The 26,259-nt window shown below is 33.6% G+C and overlaps 1 protein-coding gene across 2 annotated transcripts in view; it reads left to right on the top strand.

Moving 5' to 3' along the window:
• LOC123815894 (UDP-glucuronosyltransferase 2A1) overlaps positions 1-18,767 on the top strand; it is a 57,620-nt gene extending 38,853 nt beyond the window's left edge. For both annotated transcript variants that reach the window (XM_045834600.1, XM_045834599.1), the window contains 5 exons: positions 8,364-8,512; positions 11,373-11,504; positions 13,248-13,335; positions 13,987-14,206; positions 17,258-18,767. In XM_045834600.1, coding sequence (XP_045690556.1) covers positions 8,364-8,512; positions 11,373-11,504; positions 13,248-13,335; positions 13,987-14,206; positions 17,258-17,537 — 869 coding nt within the window. In that variant the 3' untranslated portion in view covers positions 17,538-18,767. The remainder of the gene's footprint in view (positions 1-8,363; positions 8,513-11,372; positions 11,505-13,247; positions 13,336-13,986; positions 14,207-17,257) is intronic.
• The last annotated feature ends 7,492 nt before the right edge of the window (positions 18,768-26,259 follow it).

Raw genomic sequence — 26,259 nt, 5'->3', positions numbered from 1 at the left:
AAATTGCCCAGGGCTGGGATGCCTGAAGGTCAGAGTCTGTATCTTTTGATGTAAGTTCCCAGGATCCTTATACAAATATGCTGCTCATCTATAAGCCACATATTAAAGTCAGCATGTCACAAAACAATGTCAAAAGAATGGTGGGGTGGGTTTCAATTTCCCACTGTTACAGGTTCCACAGGAACCATCTCTTGGAGCTCCTCGATGTAATACTCATCCAAACCCAGGTTAAAGTTATTTGCTACTTTAGTGACTGTGCCTCTGGATTTTAAACTTCACAAATGTCTCTCAATGTTTTCTTTCACTTTATGTGGAGCAGGATGGTCTGGAGTTGAGTACATCTCCTTATCCTTGCAGTATAGGGAGGGCTGAAATTGAGTATTTCCCTTTCTCCAGGTCAGTTAGGCTGATGAAACCCCAGCATAATATGCTGTGGTTAGCTAATTTGCCCCAAGGGCAGATCTTTTTAATAATACAGTGCTCTGGCATATTGAAAAATAATTTTTACCTCCTCCAGCTAAAAGCTGATTTTTAAATTAATATTTACTGTGGAAAATTGGTCAAGCTCCTTGAAGTAACCACATAATATTGTGAAGACTTCCCTGATGACTGGGTCTCCCTAGAGCTTTTAACTCAGATTTGTTCACATTGAAATTCCAGCAGTTTGTCAATTACAGTTCGGGTTTTCCTACCCAGACACTGGCTCCTGCAGTGACCTCCATTCCTGAGTCTCTGCTCCTGAGCACCTGCTCAGGCAAGGTCAGAGTCCCTTTATATTCCAAAAGAATACATAGATATATCACTAAAAAGAATAGGGGAGTCTGAGAATTTTGATGGATAAAAAACAATGTGAAGATACAACTGAAATTACATAAATAAAATTTAATTAAAATGTACACTTCTACTTTAAATTTTTTGAATAATTTTATGAGCATTGTATGAACCATTTATGAATCTTATCAAAACATATTAAAGTAAATAAAGCTTTCATTTTCATTAATAAGAAAATAAAAATTTATACAGATGTCCATTCTTGCCAAATCTATAGATTCATTGTAATTCTCTTTAAAATCTCAAATTTTAACTTTCATGAAATGACACATTTTCTAGAATCTTACATGTGATTTTAAAATCTATATAGAAGAGAAAAGAGCTAAGAATAATCAAGGTATTCTAGAGAAAGAGATAAAAGTGAACAGAGTATTATGCTTTCAGATATCAAGAACCAATCATTGGCAAGATACCGAATAAGATGTCCTTTGTATATCTCCCACCTCAACAACAATAATTTGGCATTTATTCACAGATAAATGTGCCTTTATGGGAGTTTTGAGATCCATGTAAGAGACTGTGAAACCCCAGGGCAGTCCATGACCAAGGAAAGACCTTTCTGAAAGCAGGCTTGCAGCCAAATGGCTGACTCATAGACTGTGGTCCTGGCTATAAACACAAAAACAGCTTTGTACCTCTAAGCACTCAGCTACAACCTGTTACTCTTTAGTTCTGTCACCAGTTCTACATGCCAAGTGACCCATGAGAAGGAGTTGTGCTTACCTGAGTGTTGAGAAATAGATAAGCATTGTAGATAAGTAGTGAAGAGGAGCCTTGAAAAAATAGTGGTGGTATAATTCCTTATTCCTGGGCAAGGGTAAGAAGAAAAATGAAAGAGAAAAGAGGTAGTAAGGGATGGATGCAGGGGAGAAGGAAAACCCTAAAGGAAGAAAAGTAAAAAGAAAATAAACTGTCTCAATTAAAAAAAAATACACAAAAACAAAATACTGAAGAGATTAATACCTTCAAAAGAAGCATAGCCACAGCTTGTTTGAAGATAATATAAAATATATTTATGCTTTCATAGTAAGAAAGAATTTACTTAAGAATTTTCATAAAGAAAAAAATAAAGAAAATGATTAACTAATTCAACTCCATTAAATTTAAAACCTGAAAGTCATCCCATAATATTTGAGAATGAGGAACACATGGTAAACTGTGAGCAGATATCTGCAATACACAAAATAGATGAGGCTTATTTAGAACACACATGTGTAAGGAATTTTTTGAATCAGTAATAAAAACCACAAGCAAATCCATTAGAAAAACTGAACAAAAGTCATGAGCATAATAAAGAAAGAAAGTAATAATGCTTATCTTAAAAGGAGCACAGTGTACAGCTATACAAAAATATCTTCTTTATATCTTTATTCTATATGTTTTTATATTTAATTTTTAACTTTCTAAACTGAAAAAAAGCCTAAGACAAACACATACATTAGCTTAGATCTACCAGGGTCAGGATGGTCAACACCACTGTCTTTCATCTCCACTTCTTGTTCTCTGAAAAAGAAAGTAAAATGACCCATAAAATTTAAAATTTACTCAATCTCAATAAAAATCAAGAATATCTAAATAAAACCAAAGATATAATTTCAGACCTAACAGATCAACAAAACTTAAAAAATCATTTGTTTTTGATATTATAAAATTAAAATATGGTGACAGTTACAAAACTTTGTAATTATGCTAAATATTGTATACTTAAAATATATAAATTTTATAGTACATCAATTATATCTCAATACAATTATTAATAAAAATCACCCAATGATATACTGAGAATGTGTAGTAACAGAAACTAAAATGTCCTGCTGGTTATAGTATAAATTTGAATGATCTTGGATGAAGTATACATTTTTGAGAAAAGTCTTAAGATACCTAGTAAGAGAAAAATATATATAGTTACTCAATTAATACTATTGGTCTTAATCAAAAAATGTTCATAGTAGCAGCCACTTCTTCATGCCCAGATGTCACAGTGTTGTCACACAATGGAACAATACCTACAGAGCTTTAAAAAAAAAGAAAAAGGAAAAAATACATAATTGCATCTCCAAAAGAATATTGTACCTAAGTAGCAAATCTATGCTTAGAAATATTTGTGTAAAATTTAAAAAACTAAACACTAAAATACTGAGGGAATCTCATTTAGATGGTAGGCCTAACATTTCCAAGACAAGGTTCTATGCATATTATTGCTCCTGAAGACCCCCTAGTCGAACAAGAAGTGGAGATGAAAGACAGTGGTGTTGACCATCCTGACCCTGGTAGATCTAAGCTAATGTATGTGTTTGTCTTAGGCTTTTTTTCAGTTTAGAACATTAAAAATTAAATATAAAAATGTATAGAATAAAGATATAAAGAAGATATTTTTCTATAGCTGTACAATGTGCTCCTTTTAAGATAAGCATTATTACAAAAGTAGAAAAATTAAAAACATTTAAAAGCTTATAAAGTAAAACCATGAAATAAGCTGAAGTAAATTTATTATTGAAGAAAATATATTGTTGTACATTTAGCATAGCCTAAGTATACAGTGTTTACGAAGTCTACAACAGTGTACAGTAATGTCCTAAGCCTTCACTTTTACTCACTACTCACTCACTGACTCTCCCAGAGCAACTTCTGGTCTGGCAAATTCCTTTCATGGTAAGAGCCCTATACAGATATACCATTTTTATCTTTATACCATATTATTACAGTGCCTTTTCTATGTTTAGATTTATTTAATACACAAATACTTACCACTGTGTTACAACTGCCTATAATACTTGTTACAATAACATGATTTACAGGTTTGTAGCCTAGAAGCAATAAACTATAACATGTAGTCTAAGTGTATAGTATGGTATACCATCTAGATTTGTGTCAGTGAACTCTATGATGTTTGCACAATGACAAAGTTGCCTAACAAGATATTTCTCAGAACATATTCCTATCATTGACACATGACTTATGTAGAAAATCTGAAAGAATGGACAAAAAACCTTTCTGGAACTAATAAGAATGATAGCAAGTCATCTGGAACCTGTATAATTTTATTAACCAGTGTCACCCCAATAAATTCAATTAAAAAAGAAATCACAGCAGGATTACAGTATACAAGATGAATATAATGGGGGAAAATGGGGACAACTGTAAATGAACAGCAATAAAAAATAAATAAAAAAAGAAACATCCAATCACTTCCTAAATACCAGTAATGAGCAACTGGAATTTGAAATTAAAGACACTATCATATGTATTAGAATTCCCAAATGAAATACTTAAATATAAATCTAAAAGTGCATACAAGATCTATATGAGGGAAACTACAAAACTCTGGTGAGCAAACTTCAAAGAACAAAATAAATGGATAGTTATTCCATTTCCATATCCATGGAATAGTTATTCCATATCCATGGATAGTTATTCCATATCCATGGATAGAAAATCTCAATATTTTCAATATGTCAGTTCTTCCCAAATTGATCCAAGAATCAATGAATTCCTGATGAAAATCTCAGCAAGTTATTGCATGGATATTGACAAACTGATTCTCATATTTAATGGAGAGGAAAAATATTTCAAATATCAACACAATATTTAAGTAGAAAAACAAAGTTGGAGGATGAACACTATTCAGATTCAAGACATTCTATAAAGCCACAGTAATCAAGACAGTGAAGTATTAGCAAAAGAATAGACAAATAGAAATCAAGAAAATATATGTACCTCTGTTCTTTGCAACATTATTTATAGTAGACAAAATATTAAAACAAGCATGTGTTTAAGGATAAACGAGTGGATAAAGGTGTGTATGTGTATATATATGTATAGAGTCTGTACATATTTATAAATATATACACATTTATGTACACACCACACAAACAAGCACATATACATACACATCATGTACATATGAAACACACATATTTTCCATGTTTACACATGTAAATATGTATAAGTGTGTGCACACATTTACATGTGTGTGCATGTGTGTGCACACATATTAAACAGGGATATATGTACAGATTTATATATGCACAGACACAAACATGTATGAATATGTATGTATGCACATGTGCTGTGTGCATGTATAGACACATTTGTATATATACATATTGTGTCTGCCTTGGTGTGCACATGTTTATACATATATGCACATGCATGCATATGCACATATATGTATACATATATACACACATGCCCATGCACACACAATGGAATAATACAGATTTAATTCTGTCAACAATAAGAAAACATAAAACCTGATTTAAAAATCGGCCAAAAACATTAACAGACACCTCACCAAAGAAGCTATATAGTTGACAAATAAATAAGCATATAAAAATGCTCTATATCATTTTTCTTTTTCTTAATTTTATTTTCATTGTTGTTGCAGCACAAGTTTCTATCTTTTACTCCCATCCCAACCCACCCACCCAGTCCTCCCCTCCTCCCTCCCATTTCCATCCACCCCTAGTTTTTATCCATGTGTCCTTATATTCATTCCTGTACATTTTTGATGAACAAAATGCAAATTTAAACATTAAGATACCTCTACACATCTATTAGAATGACCACAATGTGGAACACAGACAACACCCAATACTGGTTAGTTATGCAGCAAAAACTCTCATTTTTCATGAGTACAAATGCAAAATGGTACAGCCACTTTAGAAGACAGGAGGTTTCATACGAAACTAAACATGCTCTTACTATACTATCATGCTACCTGGACCCATAAGAATTGAAAACATGTCCACACAAAAACTTGGACATGTATAGTTATAGCAACTTCATGCATGATTACCAAAACAAGGGTATGTGGAAAATATCTCAACAAACAGTTATAAATATCCCTTCCTAAAATAGTTATAAATATAAATTTATGTATAATAAATATAAATGTATTATAAAGCATTAATTTTTAAAAAACAATTCATAAATTGTACCAATTATACTTCTTTCATACCTTTGAAAAGAAATTAACAACTTAGGGAGCCTAGAAAAACTGTCTCTCAATATCAACACAGCAAACACGACTTACCTTTGAGAAATCCATAGCCGTATCCCACTGATATTCTCACCTGTATATCTCAACTATATGAAGGCATTTTGCCATAAGTTGAGGTTATCTCTAAGAATTCTTTAAATTTAAAAGGCATTTCAGTAGACTCACATGTAGAATTAAAATAATACATTGAAACAATAATAATATTAACATGGTAACTCAAATGTAACAGCCTACTTATTAATTATATGTTATTTACATAATTCTCCAGTATTCATAACTAATTTTGTGTAATATAATTATGGGGAAAAGATTGGTGGTGAATGTTCATTTTATATTTTTATTTCATAATTGCCTCAGAATGACATTTAAAATGTTGCAGGAGATAGCACAGGAAGAGCTCTGAGACTGCATTGCTGTTGCTGGCCAGGCAACACCTTTCAGCACTTAGGTAGCAGCTGGGAATGAGAGGCCACAAGGGAAATAAAGGCAGGGCCCTCATCATTGCAATCTAACAAGGAACTTAATACTGGAAGCTAAAAGAAAAGGAAGACATGTCTGTCCAGTAGACCTGATCCTGGTTGGATAAGGCTGGCAGGCATTCCAAACAACATAAGCAAAACTATCAGGGTATGGAAGGTAGAGAGGGAGCCCTTGAAAGTCTGTGTGTATCATCCCCACTAGCTGGGAAAAGGATAACCTTGAGACTGTGTGTTCATCCCAAGGCCTAGAAGGCAAGGGGCTTGTAGTGCCCAAAGAAAAGCCCCTAAAACAATGTTGGTTAATTGTTTGCTTCCTGTCATTTTTACAAAATGAACAAATAGAGTCTGGAGCAAGATAAGGATTTAAGCTAACAGACCCCCACACATACCTGTGTTTGGGTAGTCATGTCTCCACTGGGGAAGCTGGCACCACCTTTACCTGTCAATCACTATATAACTTCTTCACCCCCACCCAGTCAACTAGGTAAGTCCTTATAACCAAAGACACAGGATCCCCTCTTCTCTTGGCTCTTTTTGCCACATAGGGGAGAGGGGTGCCCTGGCCACTTGGCCTCTGGCCATGGGAACTGTGGCCACCTAGGTGCTGACCACCCAGATTCTGGCCACCCTGCTTTTCTCACCCCTGCTCTTGCCACCCTTGCTTTTGTTGCTTTCCCTTTAGAACTTAACACTAATAAAGTGGGTGCACACCAACACGTTTACTGATCTGTAACTCTTTACTGTGTTGTCAAGAAGAACCAGGATTTCTCCAGTAACAAAAATGTCTTTTGAAATTATTTATGAATTCTGCATACTTTAGCTTAATTTTATTCTCTTCACTTTTGATTGGCTTTATATTTTATACTGTGGATCACTGCTGAAAATGTAGAATTTTACTAAATACTTTAAGCTATGACTTTCTTAAAATGATGTCTACAGGTTATGCATAATAATTTTACCCATTAGTGAATTTCACCCAATCAAAGCAGGATGTCACACAAATGAAACAAGACACCTAAAGGACATAAACATTTTGGCATGGAAGCTGTGAGGTGGTGCTCTCATCCAGTCTTGAGCAATTTCAAGCTGAGTGTCTTTGTGAAATGCTTCTTTATTACCAAATTAAGACATTTGACTATATAACCTCAGACACATATTTAAACACTGCAAAGTAATGACTAAAAAGGGCTATCTAACCTGGGATATATATGATAACCAATTTTGATTAGAATCCTCAAAAAAGAAGAATGTCATCTGAGTTTTTATTTTTACTTCAATGCAAAACATATTCCCTGTGTTTAAATAGAAATACTTCATCTCCACAAATCTCCTAAAATTAATACTTAAAATGTGTGCCTTTCAAAAAACATCATTTAAAGGTAACACTAAAATAAGTATGTGATATTGGTGATGTGTAATATGTACTTCATGTTCCAAATGGAATTGTACTGGGTATGAGTTATTCAGGAAATTACTGCTTAAGAAAAAAAAATGGGAAATCAGTTGAAATAACTGGATTTGACTCAGGAAGATTAGGTAATATTGATGGGATTCTTCAACAATATGTGTGAATGAGAAAGTATAACAAGCTGGAAGTCAGAAACACTTTCCTGACAGGAATTTAGAAAACCATTGAGAGGTTATTTGGAGCTAATATGATGGGGATTTTCTATCTCTGCCATTTAATTGGAGAGAAACAATGAATATTAAATTTACCAGTACTTGGAGTCAGTACTTAAATTTTTTATTGATCTCATTTTTGTGAATTTATTTGTATTCATTATTTGATTTTATATAATTTATGTTATTGAATGCATTATTTTATATATTATTGTTTTTTTGCTACCCAAATTTTATCCTTCCCTCCCTCTCTCCCTCCCTGCCTCCTTTCCTTAACTATTACTTCAAATTTCTTTTTAAATTCTGGACATATAAGTAATCTAGAGAAATCAGGTTTATTTTTCCTTAATAGCACTTCAGAAAATTAGTGGTACCTTTATTTTCCTAACAAACATGTGCTAATAATATCCACCCAACTTTATTTTCTTTAGGAAAACCCACTACATTATGTGAGACTATGGGGAAAGCAGAAATTTGGCTAATGCGGACATATTGGGATTTTGAATTTCCTCGTCCATACTTACCTAATTTTGAGTTTGTAGGAGGACTGCATTGTAAACCTGCCAAACCATTGCCTAAGGTAGGTCTATTATGCTGGAGGGTTTTTTGTACCTATGATAGAAATTCTGATTTTCCTCTAAACTTTAGAGCCTAAACAACAGAGATGTGCTACTGTGCATCTTCAGGTTGTTACTCCAAATCAATTTTCTAAATTATATGGGTTTCTTATGAGTGGTATTCCTTTTGTAGATTTGACTTTCATATTTAAGCTGAAGAATGAAGTGATATAAGCATGTTAAAAATATGAGCATGTCTACTATGGGGGTACTAGATTGAAGGGATAGGAAACTAAAGCCTTGAGTGTCACTGAGGAAACTGCTGTGGTCATCCTAACCAGCATGGTGGAATTATGAATAGGAAAACTTGCCATGGTTGTTTGAGTAATAAGAGGCTTTTGTAAGAACTGTTGAGTAGATTCACAAGATCTGGTCAGTAGAAATAAGTATTGTCAGAAGACACAGAATCAGATATGGCTTCTTGCACAGCAGTGAGTTTTACTGAAGTAAGCAATAATGGAAACACTTTTTGAGATGACAATTGAGTTAAATTTCAAATTAATTTTAAAGATCCAAAGGAATTTTCAGGTGGAAATTTCTAGAAATTGTGTAGGTAATAAATATTTCTGTCCCAGCAGAGCGCATTAGAAATAGATTAGGAGTCATCAAAATGAAGCAGAAGTCATAGAACTGAGAGACCCAAATGTTAAATCAGTTCTCTATGACCATGATGTCAGGGGTGGGGGTTACTGAAAAAAAGAAAATTTTGTAACACATTCCAAAGTTATAAAAAAATAAATGTAGACTGTCAGAAGTGTTGGAAGAAAACTATATTGAAAAGTAAAAGAGATTAATAGGTAAACATAACATTGTATTTAACCATATTAATAGAAAGTGAGGAAACACTCGTTTGCTTGGCTTTTAGGTAAATAACATAATCTCTATAGAAGGCAGCAGGTTAAATGTTGTTCCCAGTAGAGTTCTTGATTTCTGCTTCAAGTAACATACATATTTAAGTTTAAGAATTCATTTCAGGACTTTGAATATGGTTTTCCTTCTTTTTTTTTAATCCTTACCCAAATACATTTTTTCACTGCTTTTAGGGAGAGAAGGGGGAGAGAGAGAGAGAGAGAGACAGAGAGACAGAGAGAGAGAGAGAGAGAGACAGAGAGAGGGACATCAATTGGTGAGGAAGAAGCACCAATTGGTTGTCTTCTCAAGCTTCCCAGCTGGGGATTGAACTCACAAGCTGGGTATGTGCCCTGACAGGAAATTAAATCCATGACCTTTGGTATATGGGATGAGGCTCCAATCAACTGAGCCACACTGGCCAGGGCTGAATGTGGTTTTCTTACCAGCAATTTATAGCTTCAGGCAAACTCTATTGAGTGCTATTACAGGAGATAATGAACTAATATCTAAATGAAGATAGAGACATGTGACATATTCTGTGGCTCACTACATAAAATCTTGACACACTATTATGTTTTTCACAATTTCACAAAACAACTCAGACTTGCTTAATTACAAGAGAGGAGGATTATTCCATTTCAAACCTTATTATTAATATAGATGTTTGAGCAACATAAATACCAATCATGGCTTATCTGATGAAAGAATTGTGCCAGTCACAGAATAAAAAAAATCTATGAGAGGCAATCAAATCAAGAATCCAAATTAAACAGGTACATATGTAAGCCTTAAATGGTGTGTGTGTGTACTCTATTTTTTTTTTATTCAATCGTCAATTTAGGGAGATGAATCAAAATGACAAAACTACCAGATCCTGGGACTTCAGCGATATTCTCCTAACAGTAACTAAGCTAAAAACAGTTGTCTACATTTATGGCATCATCTTTCCCCTACTAATTTTACTAGACATACATTGAGAAACATCAGTTATTTCAGGACAACCATGAATAGTTACAAAGAGAATGCATGGTACATATCTAGAGGGTGACATGCATGTAGATTCTGATGTAAAAGACTCCAATCCCAGACTTTGCAGCGCTCAGCCTGCCCGACTGTAAGCAATATACATGAAAATTTTTATTTTGCAAAGAAAATTTTATTTTACTTCCATGCCAAGGCTCACATTAAGGGCATGCAGTTAGTATCACACTTGCATGAAAAGAGAATCACTGTCTTGTACATGTTTTCATAATTATAGCATAAGTTTGTGTTGCCACCTTTTAAACGTATTACTAAATATCCCATTTTTTAAAATTAAATCTTTGTAGCCCCATGAATCAAGGAATGAATAAATACAAGACAAATATCCTAAATACCTAACAGAAAGTTAAGTCAATTCATTATGAATTTATTAGCTGTAAACTGGAATACTAAAACAAAAATTAAAGCCTAGTTCTAAATCCTTTTATGAAGGGAGCTTTCCTCCAAGAAATACTTTTATGAGCTTGCAAACAATTCTTTTGGTTTATACAATTACCATATTTTGCCTTGTATAATGCACAATTTTTTACCAAATTTTTGAGGGACAAATAAGGGTGCACATTATACACGGGTATAATGGTTACATACCATGAGTATAATAATGGATCTAATAATTTCATGATGATAAGCAAAAAAATGTGGATGCATATTATACACAGCACAACCCAGAAACCTTAGGAGGTTTTATTATCTATTAATCTGGTACAATTGTTTGATTCCATGCCTTTGTTTATAATCTCTTATTAAATACTTTAGCCTTGGTTTGCAGAAACATATTTTCTCTTAAAGATCTAGATGGTATATAGTAGAACACAGAACCAGTCTCACAATGTCTCTCACACTTCTCTTGACCCTGATTATTTAGAAAAGTAGGTGAAAAATTACTTGTAATCCTATACTTATATAATAAAGATAATTTTATCTCTTCAGGAAATGGAAGAATTTGTCCAAAGTTCAGGTGAACATGGTTTTGTGGTGTTTACTCTGGGTTCAATGGTCAAAAACCTCACAGAAGAAAAAGCCAGTCTCATTGCCTCAGCCCTTGCTCAGATTCCACAGAAGGTCAGTGCAACATGCCATCCTAGTGAGCAGCCACTTCCCAATTGCAGAAAGAGTGTGGTCAATAGTATTCTTTCCAGATGAAAGTTGAAACTCTTTATACATTGAGCATAGCTGGCACCACCTTGAAGTAAAAATTTCTTAAAACATTAAAATGTTGTATTTGGGCACATTTGATAATTTGTCAACTGAGCTTTTGCATCGCTATCAGAATAGAACTTGCCTTTTCAGTTTAGTAAGAAGTATATCTGCTTTTCTGCTTGAAAACAGTTGTTTGGAATACAATGCTGCTCTCGGTATAGTCCAAACGTTATTTTGCCCAGTTTAAAGCTTCAAAATGTTTGAAGAAGACAGGCAAGACAATTGCTCTGAAACAGCAGTTTGACTCCATTTTGAAGTGTCTCATTTATATTATTTTTAACATCTCCTATTCATGAAACATCTGAGGATACTATATATTTGCATTTTAGTTAAAGTAAAAAAATCACTGTGATAATCTGCATACTAATTAGACCTGCTAAATCTTTGGATTTTTATTTCTAAAAACATTTTATTTTTATTTCTAACAAACTTTTCTGTTTGTTTTTAAGTATATTAAAATTTTCTTTTTTTATTGTTGCTCATGTATAGCTGTCTCCATTTCCCTACCTCCACCTCCCCAACCTCAGCAATCCCCACCTTCCACCATTGATCCTATCCCCCTTTAGCTTTGTCCGTGTGTCTTTATATGTTCTTTGATGACACTTCCTCCTTTCTCCTCTGTTATCCTCTCCCACCTCCCCTCTCACTACTGTCAGTTTGTTCTTTATTTTAAAGTCTCTGGTTCTATTTTCTTGCTTGTTTGTTTTGTTGATTAGTTTCCATTTATAGGTGAGATCACATGGTACTTGTCTTTCACCACCTGGCTTATTTCACTTAACATAATGTTCTCGAGATCCATCCAAGCTGTCATGAAGGGTAGGACTTCCTTCTTTCTTCCTGCTGCATAGTATTCCATTGTGTAAATGGACTATAGTTTTTTGATCCACTCATTTAATGATGGGCACTTAGATTGCTAACAAACTTTTCTGTTAAGAGTTTGCCACCTACTAGTAAATAATCTGGAATTTGTTTTACAGAATCCCCCAAAAGAAAAATTATGTAAGGAACGTTTAACATCCTAACAAGATACTTCATTTAATAATGGTATATAAGTAGACCTCCTATTTCATCCTTCCTCCAAAATTAAAAGAAAGAAGGAAGGAAGGAAGGAATAAAGAAAAGAAGGAACAAGGGAAAGAAGGAAGGAAGGAATACAATTAAGCATCCAAAAACCAGACAATAAAACTAAAGTTAATTATATTTTTGGAAAATATTACATTTGAAACTTGAGAGCTAAGATGGCATCCTGACAAATAAATTTACACAGCATTCATATTTGTTTTAATGTGTTTTAGTCCACAATTCTGGTTGACTAAATGAGTTATATTTATTTTTTATTTCTTCACTTACAATCTTTTAAGCTTTTAAGTGATAAACATCATTTTAAGTGATAATACTATACTGAGTAAATTACTAGTACAAGCCCTTTCAAAAAAGGTAGATGTAAATGCCCTACTGTATCTCTCAATGTTTTCTAACTACCCCTTTCATACATTCCTCTCAAATATCATATAGAATAGGCTACATAATTTTTAAATAACTCTACAGCACTGTAATTCCTCAGTTGTGTGTCTTACTTGCAAAATTAAATCACTCTTTCTACAGGTTTTATGGAGATACACAGGAAATATACCAACCACATTAGGAGCCAATACCCGACTCTATGAGTGGATGCCCCAGAATGATCTTCTTGGTAAGACTGAGGGGAATAGCTGTAGAGTTGGATGATGAACAAGTTAAGTAACTGATAGCAACTAAATTTAATCAACATTCAATCATTTAAATTTTTATTCATTGACTTTTTAGAAAGAGAGAAGAAGGGGGACAGACAAATAGACATTGATTTGTTGTTCCACTTGTTTATGCATTCATTAGTTTATTCTTGTATGTGTCCTGACCAGGGATCAAATCCACAACCTTGGCAAATCAGAAAAACACTCTAACCAACTGAGCTACCCAGCCAGGGCAACATTTAACAATTTAAAATTTTACTGCCAATTTTAAAGCAGATGTAATTGAAGAATTGGCCATTTGTAGAGTTTGCTTCCTTTGGTTGATAAAGGTGCATCTTCAGTTAAGCCTCTCATCACTTTTTAAATTTCAATCTCAGTTCAGAAAACAACTCCTCAGTAAACATCTCCTTTTTCCATACAATGCTGAGAGCGTTAATTCTGCCATTCCCTGAGGTCAGTTTTCTGATGCAGCAATAACCTCTGTGTTCAGCTTCTATAGAAAATACTGCCTTCTTCATTGATTTATTCTGTAGTTTTTCACCAACTCTCTCTGAAATTCTGTTAACATATAATGAAATCCTCATTTGTTTCTCACCCAACCCTCAAACTAGGTCATCCCAAAACCAAAGCTTTTATCACTCATGGTGGAACAAATGGAATCTATGAAGCCATTTATCATGGGGTTCCTATGGTAGGAGTTCCCATGTTTGCTGATCAGTATGATAACATTGCTCACATGAAGGCCAAAGGAGCGGCTGTGGAAGTGAACATAAACACAATGACAAGTGCAGATTTGCTCAATGCCTTGAGAACAGTCATTAATGATCCTTCGTAAGTACTACTGCTTTGAAAGGCTTATCCTTGGTTATGTTATCCATCATATTGAAGGATGCCCAATGTTTCATGTATTTGTAATTAGTATACTTTCAAATAACAAAGATAACATGACTAATATAGAAAACACTTTATTATTTCATTCCCCAAATTGATGAAGTCACTTGCTAAAATTGCAAACAACCCAAGTTCAAATACCTATCAATATTTTTGCAAAAAAATAATGTTAATAATGACATAAATTCTCAGATATTTTTTAATCCTATGCTTATTTTCACGAATATACACACTTCTTTAAATATTATAAGTGTTCAGTAAATATAAAAATAGATATGAAAATTACTAAAAATTAATCACTCAAAAATAACCCTCATTAAAATTGAGTGCATACCATCATTGGCATATGCATAAATACAGGGAGATAGAATAGTTATAACTTTATATGGGGGGACCCAAAGAAACTGGAATTATCTTCTGGAGGGCAGGACCCTTATAGCACAAGCTTCCCTGACTACATGAATATTCTAGAAACCCATATGTATCAGTGCACCAGCTGGCGTTGTTGTGAAAGGCTGTGTTCAGCTTCAGTGAGTTTTTGTTTTTTTTTTTTTGAAGATTCTAAATAGTTGCCCATTTCATGATGGGTGACTTAAGAGCACACCTTCCCACAGCATGTTTAGAAGTTTTTGACCAAAACTGTCATGACCCCTGACAGTTTTGACCCCAACATCTTCATTCATCTGATCTTGGCCCAAGTGACATTTTTTTTCCTTCCCTGGATTAAAAAAAAAAAGCCCGCAAAGGGAAATGTTTTGCCCATGTGGTAGAAAGGAAACAAAAAATGGCAGAAGCACTAAAAGGCATCAAAATCAGCAATTACAACTGTGTTGAGCAGTGGGAAAAAAAGTCTCTTTAGGTGTATTGTATCAAATAGAGAGTATTTTGAAGGCAACTGAAGTTTAAACATGTAAGAATAATTATACAATTGTTGTATAAATAAATTCTGGTTTTTCATTCTCCCCTTGTAAATATAGATTGCAAAAATTTTTGACCCATTCATTTTTTCAAATGTGTTATTCAATTTCCATGGTTTTGCATGTTTTTCAATATTCTTTTTGTGATTGATTTCTAGTTTCATAGCATTGTGTTCAGAGAAGATGCTTGATATGATTTCAGTCTTCTTAAATTTATTGAGACTTGTTTTGTGTCCTAACATGTGGTCTGTCCTAGAAAACATTCCATGTGCACTTAAAAAGTATGTATATTCTGCTGCTTTGGGGTGAAATGCTCTGAAGATATCACTTAAATCCATTTGATATAGTATGTGGTTTAAGGCCACTGTCCCCTTGTTGATTTTCTGTCTGGAAGATCAATCCATTGAAGTCAGTGGGGTATTAAGATCCCTAACTATTGACTGTATTTCTATCAATCTCTCCCTTTATGTGCTCAAGATTTGCTTCACATATTCAGGTATTCTTACATTGGGTGCAGAAATGTTTACTAATATTATATCTTCTTGTTGGATTGTTCCCTTTATCACTCTGTAATGTCCAATATCTCTTAATATAGCCTTGGTTTTAAAGTTTATTTTGTCAGATATAAGTACTTCTACTCCAGCTTATTTTTCCTTTCCATTTGCATGAAATACCTCTTCCCATCTCTTTACTTTTTAGTCTATGTGTTTCTTTTGATCTGAGATGGGTCTCATGGTGACAGCATATATATATAGTTTTTGTCTTCTAAGCCATTCAGCTACCCTGTGTCTTTTTATTGGAGCATTTGAGCTACTTACATTAAAGCTGATTACTGATAGATATGTATTTAGTGCCATTTTATTGTTAGACAATTTTCTTCTGTTTTTTCCTTTCTCTTTTTCTTCTTCTTAAAGAAAGCCTTTTAACATTTGTTGTAATACTGGTTTGATCCTAACAAACTCCTTTAGCACTTTCTTTTCTGGAAAGTTCCTTACTTCTCCTTCAATTTTAAATGATAACTTAGCTGGGTGATGTAGCCTTGGTTGTAAGTCCTTACTTTTTTGTCTCCTTGAATATTTCACACCACTCCCTTCTGGCCTGAAATGTTTCTGTTGAGTCATCAGATGACAATCTACTTGGTGCTCCCTTGTATATAACTACTTGCTTTTCTCTTGTGGCTTTTAGGATTCTTTCCTCATCTTTAAGCTTTGTCATTTTAATTATGATGTGTCAAGGTGTAGGCCTCTTCGGCCCAACTTGTTTGGGACTCTGTGAGCTTCCTAGACTTAATTCTATTACAAACCTGACCCACAAAATATATGTACTAATTCTGTCTCAGCCGCCCAATGTCAAGTGAATGCATAACTTGCCTTTCAAATATATACCTATACCCATTGTTGTTTGAGAGACTATTAGAGATATTAGCTCTATAACTATGACCACCATGATGCCACAATGGTTAGGGGCTCAAATTCTAAAGAGATATTTATATTTACCATGAAAACTCAAAATCTATTTCCTTGTTATTTCTAAAATTATCCTAGTACCTCCATCCAGTTTTGACATTGTCAATATGGACAATGTCCTTTCTTCACAAAAACACAAGTGCATGCAGTGAAGGAATCCTAGACACTGAAAAAATGACTCATCAATGTTAACTAGCAATGCCCTGGCCCTATCATTATTTACTAGTCAGACATTAGGGTCCATGCTTACAGAATTCTTAAAGGATATTTTCCTGCAAGAGGGGTTAGCTACACTCTTCATCTCAAAATAATCATTAAAAATAAATAATCATACTTCACAAGCAATATAAAGATTCCTTCTTTAAAAATTAGCCTCATCCCTTTTTTATGTTTATATTTTACATTTTGTCAAAAATGTATTTCACAATCTCTCTCTCCTTTACAATTCTTAAAATGCTATACAGTAGCAAAGTTCATGTCACAGCAAGAATTAAATGTTTTCTCAGCAAGTGTATGGCCTTTGCATGATATAATATGTTATGAAAAAGTGTTATATACCTTCAATGAAAACAAAAGCTCTGATTTCTGTCTATGTCTTTATTTACCAGTTACAAAGAGAATGCTATGAGGTTATCAAGAATTCAACACGATCAACCTATAAAGCCCCTGGATCGAGCAGTCTTCTGGATCGAGTTTGTCATGCGCCACAAAGGAGCCAAACACCTTCGGCCAGCTGCTCACAATCTCACCTGGTTCCAATACTACTCTTTGGATGTGATTGGGTTCCTGCTGACCTGTGTGGCAGCTGCTGTATTTTTGGTCACAAAATGTTGTTTATTTTCTTGTCGAAAAGTTGTTAAAACAGGAAAGAAAAAAAAGAGGGAATAAATCATTTCCAGTGTGATGAAGGCCTGAATGGGCAATCCTTTTCAGTTTCACCACAATGACCTAATGAAAATATATCATGCTTTCAAAATTTCTATTTTTTTCTAACTTAGTCCATAGGTTGGGCCAAGAATTGGACAATATCATTAACTAGCAAGCATGTCCCATTCTTTCTTTTTCTTTTGTCAGATGGTATTACCCCCTTCCTCTCACTTTCCTGACATAGGGACATTAATAATTTTATGTATATTCTATACAAAATATCAAAACTTTATTTTTAACCCTAAGCAATATGCTACTAATAATATGCTAAATTCTGGGGAATTAATAAAATATGAGTTAAATTAGATGGATATAAAGGACACAACGTAGGAAAATAAAATTCACAAGAGTCCTCTGGAACATACAAGTCAGGGAAACATCATAGAAGATTAATATGTTATAAGAAAGGTAGTTATTTTTTTCATAAAATTAAGCCTTTCTGCTTGCCTAATATTACTGGGGTCAGAATATAAATTGATAACTGGGATAGTACATCACACTCAGACAAGTCTACAAATTTCCATTGAACACATACATAATCATGACTTATGTTCCACCTTGGGTACCCTTTAGTGCAAAGGTCTGGGCATTACCTTCAAACAAAAGTGAACAATTAAGTCATCATTTTTCTCAAGGACAGAGAATATAGCAATAATTAAAGGTAAACAGATCACTTTGGAGAAAATAATATGAAATACAGAAAGAAATTAGTAATTTTATAAAATTTTAGTTAATGGTACAATTAATAAACTTAAAGTTAATTCATTATATTTAAATGTTAATTCATTATATTTAAAATCACTAATGCTCATAATATATAATTACTGTAATCAAGATTTAGCTTTTTGTCAAAAGACAAATACCTCTTTACTTGGAATGTAAGATCATTACATTATTTTTTGTCTCTATCATCTATAAATTTAAATTAATCAATTGTTATCATAAGAAAATAAGATATTAGCAGATCTTCTTGCCCCCAAATATTATAGTAATAATTTATCAATGCAAAAAACTAATTAAAGGCAAATGTTCATATTTGAATCAGCTTAGCATTAATTTAACAAATATATTAAAGTTTGAACTTTCTTTCCCCTTTATAAACCTAATGACATGTCTAATTAAAGATTTAATTTCAATATCTGATATGTAACTAAGGAGATAAATAAATGATATCCATTGGATTACTGATAATTTTGAAATTGTTATTCATTTCAATATGGTACATTAGAAATTACTTCTAATTTAAAAATAAGTGTATCATGACAGCATAAAAGTATTTCTTCAATATATTCATACTGAATATTCAAATAAATGCTACAAATTGTCTTTTATTTGACAAATTATCTTTTATAGTTATATTTGCTAGGAAAACTGTCATATTTTGTTTTTATAACTTCACCTATTTCTATTTCTGTTTTTTCAATTCTTTTTTATTTTTACTTTTTTTAATATATTTTCAAAGGCTACTTGAAATTTTAATTATTTTTTATAATTTTTTTCATTTCATTTGTTCTTCTGATTGAAAATACTCAAACATATCTCTATTATTTTAGTTACATAGTTTTAAAAATCAAGACTATTTTTTACCATACTACTTAACAATAGAAGAATGTTCAAATATATTAAGACCATGCCACATTCAAATTTATATGCCTCTAGGCTTGAATTGGGCCAGTTTCCTTTTTTTGTTTTTAACCTTTAATATCACACTTATTCCTTTGAGTATCTCACCTAATTAAATAATTTTGTTAATTATTTGTATGACTAAAATTTAGTCATACTAAATTTTGTATGACTATAAAATTTAGTCATACTAAATTTTACTATAAAATTACTGTAAAATTACTGTAAAATTTATATTTCTTATGTTTATCTATACTGTACTCCAGACTTACAAGTCCAACTGCTATATTTTCATCTATGTTAGGATGTTCACATTTTTAATATTATTTTAATTCATTTATTCTTTTTAAGGTTTCTTTATTTCTAGAGAGGGGAGAGGGAGGGAGAATGAGAGGGAAGAGAAACACTGATGTGAGAGAGAAATGTCCATCAGTTGCCTCTCGTATGAGCCCTGACAGGGGACAGAACCCACAACCCTGGCACGTGCCCTGTCAGGAAACAGAACCAGCGAACTCTCACTTTACAGGACTGAGCCACACTAGTCAGAGCTCACGTGTATTTTAAACATTTGATATTTGAAAGTGATCTGCTTTTACCCCACCCCAACAAGTTCTCCTGAAACTACCCCTATTTCAGTTAAAAATCAACTCGGTCTTTCCAGGTACCCACGTAAAAAATACTGGGCTCATTATCTCTTTCTTTTATAATTGTCCAACAATATCTGTCAGCATTACCTCACAATACAGGGTGCGGCAAAAGGTGGTCTATGGTTGTTCATATGGAAAATAATACAATAATTAATAAATAATAATACATGAATAAACTATTTTGCGTACTCACAACTGTAAAGCTACTTTTACCCTATCCTGTATATTTAGAATTTGCACCCTATTCTTCAGCTCCATGGTTTTTCCCTGGTTGAAAGTACCTTTGTCTCTCACCTGGAATAAAATGATAGACACAGCAGTATAAGCTTCAGTAAAACAATAGGTACACTATCATGCTTCATGTTGCATAGAAGTGTATTTCTAATCTAAATGTCTTAAGGGAGGAAGAAAGCTCTACCAAAAAGTGCATCCACATATAAAGGAAACAATTATCTCATTTTGATGTGCCTTCATCACTTAGGATGTTGTTCTTGCCTATTTATTTAGGCAAGGACACCTATAAGCTAACTCAAGATATTAAGGCAATTAAGTATATTTTCCTGTTTAAGTCATGTGATCAAGATACTGTGCAAAGAGTGCTCACCTGCTTTTGAAAAGAACTTAGTAACATGGTCACACCTAAAAAGCCTAGTAAAAGTTTTCTCTAGATACCCATCTACCTAATATCTAATATCTAAAATATTAGTAATTACTAACCACTGAAGCCCCTTTTCCTGTTGCCTTTTGCCTTATTTACAGCAAAGCATTTCACCATGTGTTCAGGCTATTTCCAAAAATTCTTTGAAATTAAAACAATCTCATTTAAATTATTATGCAATCTTAGAGAATGTAGTCATTAAATAAAAATATACACTTGGTATATCAAAACAAATAAGTTACTGATTATTAACTATTTTTTATAGATTAGTACATTGCATTTATAATTCAATTGTTTGCAAATAATAACTAAAGGAAATGATTATTAGTCACTTATAATTCATTCTTTAATCCACAATACCTCAAGTATAACATTTCAAATAAACCTTATGTAATAAACTTTTGTTTAAAGATTTTTTAAAGATTTTATTTATTTATTTTTAGGGAGGGAAGGAAGGGAGAAAGAGAGAGAGAGAGAAACATAAATGTGCGGTTGCTGGGGTCTGTGGCCTGCAACCCAGGCATGTGCCCTGACTGGGAGTCAAACCTGTGGTACTTTGGTTCACAGCCTGCATTCAATCCACTGAGCTATGCCAGCCAGGGCTACTTTTAGAATACTTGCTATAAATATAGTGGTCCATCAGGAGATGCGAGGAGATTTGACTCATGAGAATGAAATAGTCTGATATTCGAAAATCCTTCAAGCTTTTGTCCATATGTCCTTTTTATACGAACAAAAACTAGGGGCGGGTGGAAATGGGAGGGATGTAGGGAGGATTGGGTGGGTGGGCTGGGATGGGAGTAAAAGATATAAAATTGTACTTGAACAACAATTAAAATGAAATTAAAAAAAAACACCTTCAAGCATATGAGTCAATCAGAGACTATAACAAGATGAAGACAGAAATACACCCCTTACTGCACTCAGGAACCATTGATAGTGATTTGTTGCAAATATGGTGAGACTAACTTATTATTTTAATTTTAATTGTGGGGAAATGTGCTTTCATTTCATTAATATTTTGGAGTTGTGGTTAAGTTTTTGGTTGACATTCTCATAGTGAAAGTAAAATAATATGTACCCATATTTTTCAGACTATAAGACGCACCCCCCTCAAAAAATTTGGGAGGAAAATGGGGGTGCATCTTATAGTCCAAATGTAGCTTACCTGGCTTGCTGTGGGGGGGTGATGGTGGAGTGGGGTCACAGGTTATTAAATATTTTATCACATTTTTGCTTCAAAATTTTTTTCCTATTTTCCTCTTCTAAAACCTGGTGTGTCTTACGGTCCGGTAGATCTTATAGTCCTAAAAATACAGTGACTATTTTTTTTTCTATCCTCCTCTTTACCTTACTCCATCTTTTTTTCCCTCTTTCTTATTTTTATTTCTATCTCACATTATTTCTCCTTCTTTCCTTCCTTCCATCCTTCTCTCCTTCCCTACCTTCATTTCTTTATCTCTCCCTCCTTCTGTCCTATTATTTTTTTAATTGTTTTTCAAGTACAATTGTCTCCATTTTCCCCTCTCCACTCCCCACCGCCCCATCCACCCCTGCCTCCCACCCTCGATCCTACCCCCTTTGGCCTTGTCCATATGTCCTTTATACATGTTCCTTGATGGCCCTTTTCCTATTTTCCCCATCATACCTCTCCTCCTTCCCCTCTGGTTACCATCAGTCTGTTCTTTATTTCAATGTCTCTGACTTATATTTGGCTTGCTTATTTGTTTTGTTGATCAGATTCTGCTTGTCCTATTATTGTTTAATGCCTCTTTTCTATTTACATCTATAACCATAATTATTCTAGAAGAACTAAACTTAGTTTTACTTTAATAGCTTTAGCAGTAAGCTAATGGTAAAATTTTCCCATTTTAACTTACATGCTAATTGGGTCCACTTAACTCTTTTTTCATTTCTTTAGGGAGACCCACTGAATTATGTGAGACTTGGGAAAAGTAAAAATTTGGCTAATCTGAACATATTGGGATATTAAATTCCTCATTTATATTTACATACTTTTCAGTCTGTTGGAAGACTGAACTGCACACCCACCAAAATTTTACTGAAGGTAGGCCTATTACAGTGGAGTTTTTAATATCACTTATTGTTTGACAACTTGTGATATTCCTTTAAAGAATATAACCTGATAACAGTGACATGCTACTACAAATTTTGATTTGCATCTCCAAACCATCTTACACAGCACAGAAGATCTTCTAAGAATTATTAGCTCAGATGGACATAATATCAAGAATTTTAGCTGAAGCATGACATGAATGAAGTAGCATCTTATAAATGCCAGTGGGATTAAAGTTAGATTATAGATTGTAGACATAGAAAAGTACAACCACACAGATCACTAGGGAGACTGCTTTAGTAATCTTGGCAAACATGGCTGAAGTCAGAAGGAAGGTATTTACCATTATGGTAGAGAGATCAAGACACTTTCATGAGACACTCTAGGGTAGACTCAAAGGTCTGGTAAATAAAAGAAGTTAAGTATTCAGAGAAAAGGAGGAATTAAGGTGGACTACTGGATTTATAACTTGTGTGTTTGTTTGAATATTGATGGTTTTTAATGAAATAGGGAACAGTTTAGAGGGACAACTTAAGTAAGATGAATATGTTCTCTTTCAGCTTTATTTATTTCAAAAAATCAAAGCAATATTTAGGTGGAAAGTTTTACAAATCATTTGGAATATAGTCAGTCATATTTTAATAACTATGTACAGTGTCAGATGGGTACTACAATTATCAGGGTGATCATTTTGTAAGTTCTATAAATGTCCAGTCACTGTAGTAAATCTAATGTTGTAAATCTGAAACTAATATATTGTATGCCAATGGTAACTGAAGAGTAAAAAATATTATTTTAAAAAAGAAATCATTTGGGTAATACAAGGTCTCAATCTCAGCAAACAACAAAAGAAATATATCAACAGCATAAAAGAGACCACAGAGACCCAATCATTATGTTCATTATTTGCCAGCATAATGGCCAGTTTGGGGAAGTAATAAAGACAATTGCATAACACATTCTAAGTCTTCCAAGAAATGTGGAGTGGTAGGGATTTTTGAAGGAAACAGTAGTAAGGAGGAAAAGACAGTAATAGATAAATATAGTAACAATACTGTACTTAGCAATCAGTAAGAACTAAAGGGAAACACTATCTTTTACTTGGGTTGCAGGAGTATGAGCAAAATCTCTTCTAAGAATGTTGCAAGGTGAAATGTTCCCAGAAGAGCACTTGATTTCTGTTTATGGTAAAAATGTATATTGATGTTTGAAATTTTATTCAAGATTCTGAATATCCTTTTTATTCCAGTCAAGTTATAACTGCAACCCAACCTCTACTGAGAGATGCTGTTATAATGACTCAATATGTATTAGATATACAGAACGAGATATGACATTTTTCCTGGCTCTCCAGATAATATCCCAGTCTGTAATATCATATTTACTCTTCTACTCTCACTTTTCACACATGCACAGACAAATAACACAATGAACCATAATTCTTACAAAGTCATCTCACATAAGTGATGCAAGATGGAAAAAAAAGTCCCCTTCCTCCAAAATTCATCTATTAATATAAAAGCTCATACAGTATGAGTGCCTATCATGAGTTACAGCTCTTCTGAAAAAACTTGGATAATGTAGGAGGTACAGATTGTTTACTGAATGTGTTAATGTAAAAGGAATTATGTTGATGTATATTATTAGTATAGAGGGATAGATAGATGAGTAGATGGATGAATAATGACTTCATATCTTCAAATATTATAATCTGCCTAAATCTGAGTATCCAAGGGGCATATAAATATTTTCATGGAGTTGTCTTACTAAATCAGTCACTTCAGGAAAAATCTGAAAGATCAGTGGTCCCCAAAGTTTTTGGCATAAGAGGCCGCTTTCATGGAAGACAATTTTTCCACAGATGGGGCAAAGGATGGTTTCAGGATGATTCGAGCTTATTACATTTATTGTGTACTTTATTTTTATTATTATTACATTATAATATACACTGAAATAATTCTACAACTCACTACATGCTAGGGTTAGCATGTAGGCTTACCAAAACTGTGACTTAGACAAGTGTGCAGTGAGGAAGAGATGTGGATGAAAATAATGAGTGGGCCACGTGCAGACCAAAATAAGTGTTGGATTCTGACTTAAAGCCTGCCACCAGATGCATCTGTACAATTGAAATATATAAACTCACTTGCTACTATAAAGCCTACCACCTGACGCACCTTGTTGGTTGCCACTCACTAAAAGGGTTTTGATATATATCTGCAAATAATTGATTTATTATGGTCTCTGTGTAGTCAAACCTCTCTGCTAATGATAATCTGTATTTGCAATCACTCCCCAGTGCTAGCATCACCCCTCAGCTCTACCTCACATCATCAGGCATTTGATTCTCATAAGGAACCGCAGCCTCGTCTGTAAAGTTCACAGTTGGCTTCCTGTTCTTAGAATCTGTCACCACTGCTGATCTGACAGGAGGCAGAGCTCAGGTGGTAATGTGAGGAATGGGAGTGGCTGTCCATATAGATGAAGCTTCACTTGCTTACCCACTGCTCACCTCCTGCTGTGCAGCCTGGCTCCCAGGGACTAGGGGCCCTGTAATAGGTCAAATTGATTCCTAAACCTGCCACTAATCTTGTGTATATTTTATCTTATGCTGTTTTCAGCTTTTTGGTCTTTCAGGTAGAAATAATATTTCTTTACATCTTTGTACAAAAGTATATGTCTTTGCTCTTATGCATTGTTTTCAGTCTCAGATTTAATCAATAATTACAAATTTCTACTATATTCTTCACATTTAGTATTTTCAGTCCATGTTTCAGGCTTTTATGGTCCCATGTTTAAGTTACTGAATACACATTTTTAATCAGTTTCCCTTCTTTCAAGTTCTTGCCTTTATATGCCATTCTATGTTTAGCAACCAGAACTGTTTGCGAAAAAAATAATAATCTTGTGATTGCCCTTTTTTTAAATTTCAGTAAATAAATTTTACCTTTAAATTAAAATCCAAACCATTCAAGACCACCTATTATCCCATGTTTCATTCTAAAACCTACTGCCACAACTTTCTCTGTGGTCATTACCCACCAGAGTGCTATCCAAATACCCATGAATTTTTCTCATTCCTCTACTCATTTGAAATCTGTCCTTTTGCCACACTCTGCCTACCAAGGCTTTCATCTCAGCTTATATGTTATCTACCTCACTAAAGCTATTTCCAATTATGCCATAGAGGACTGTGTCTTCCCTCAGGAATTCTGAACACCCTGTACTATTCATATTACTCTTATCAAAGTATTTCCCATGTGTATCAAAGCAAATTGTTTGCTGTTTCACACAGGGAAAAGTTGTGTACCATGTCCTCACTTAAAAACCACTTGACACCTGCAAACAGAGTAGAATGAATGTTGGGGTGTGTGTGTGTGTGTGTGTGTGTGTGTGTGTGTGTGTTTCTGTATGTGAAATATTTACTTTAGGGTTTTTTGTTATTTTCCTTATTGACAGCCTAGAAAATAAATTTCTCTTTATTTAATGTATTTCATTTTTAAGTTCTAGAGATTAAAATAGTTTCTCCCAGGTGTTTTTTATTTCTGTTTTATTACCTCAGTAAATATCAACCTTGAACGTAACACATGAACATTTTACTTATAAAGTTAATTTTTAACTTACTATGTGTCTTAATTGCCATTTGGTCTCTGTACTCAGTAGAAATACCCTAAAACC

This window comes from Phyllostomus hastatus, unplaced genomic scaffold (genome assembly GCF_019186645.2).
Source record: "Phyllostomus hastatus isolate PE091 unplaced genomic scaffold, TTU_PhHast_1.1 phas_contig_196, whole genome shotgun sequence".
In the NCBI taxonomy this organism is placed as follows: Eukaryota; Metazoa; Chordata; class Mammalia; order Chiroptera; family Phyllostomidae; genus Phyllostomus; species Phyllostomus hastatus.
Note: the sequence above shows the minus strand (reverse complement) of the source record. Positions and strands in the feature narration are given on the sequence as shown.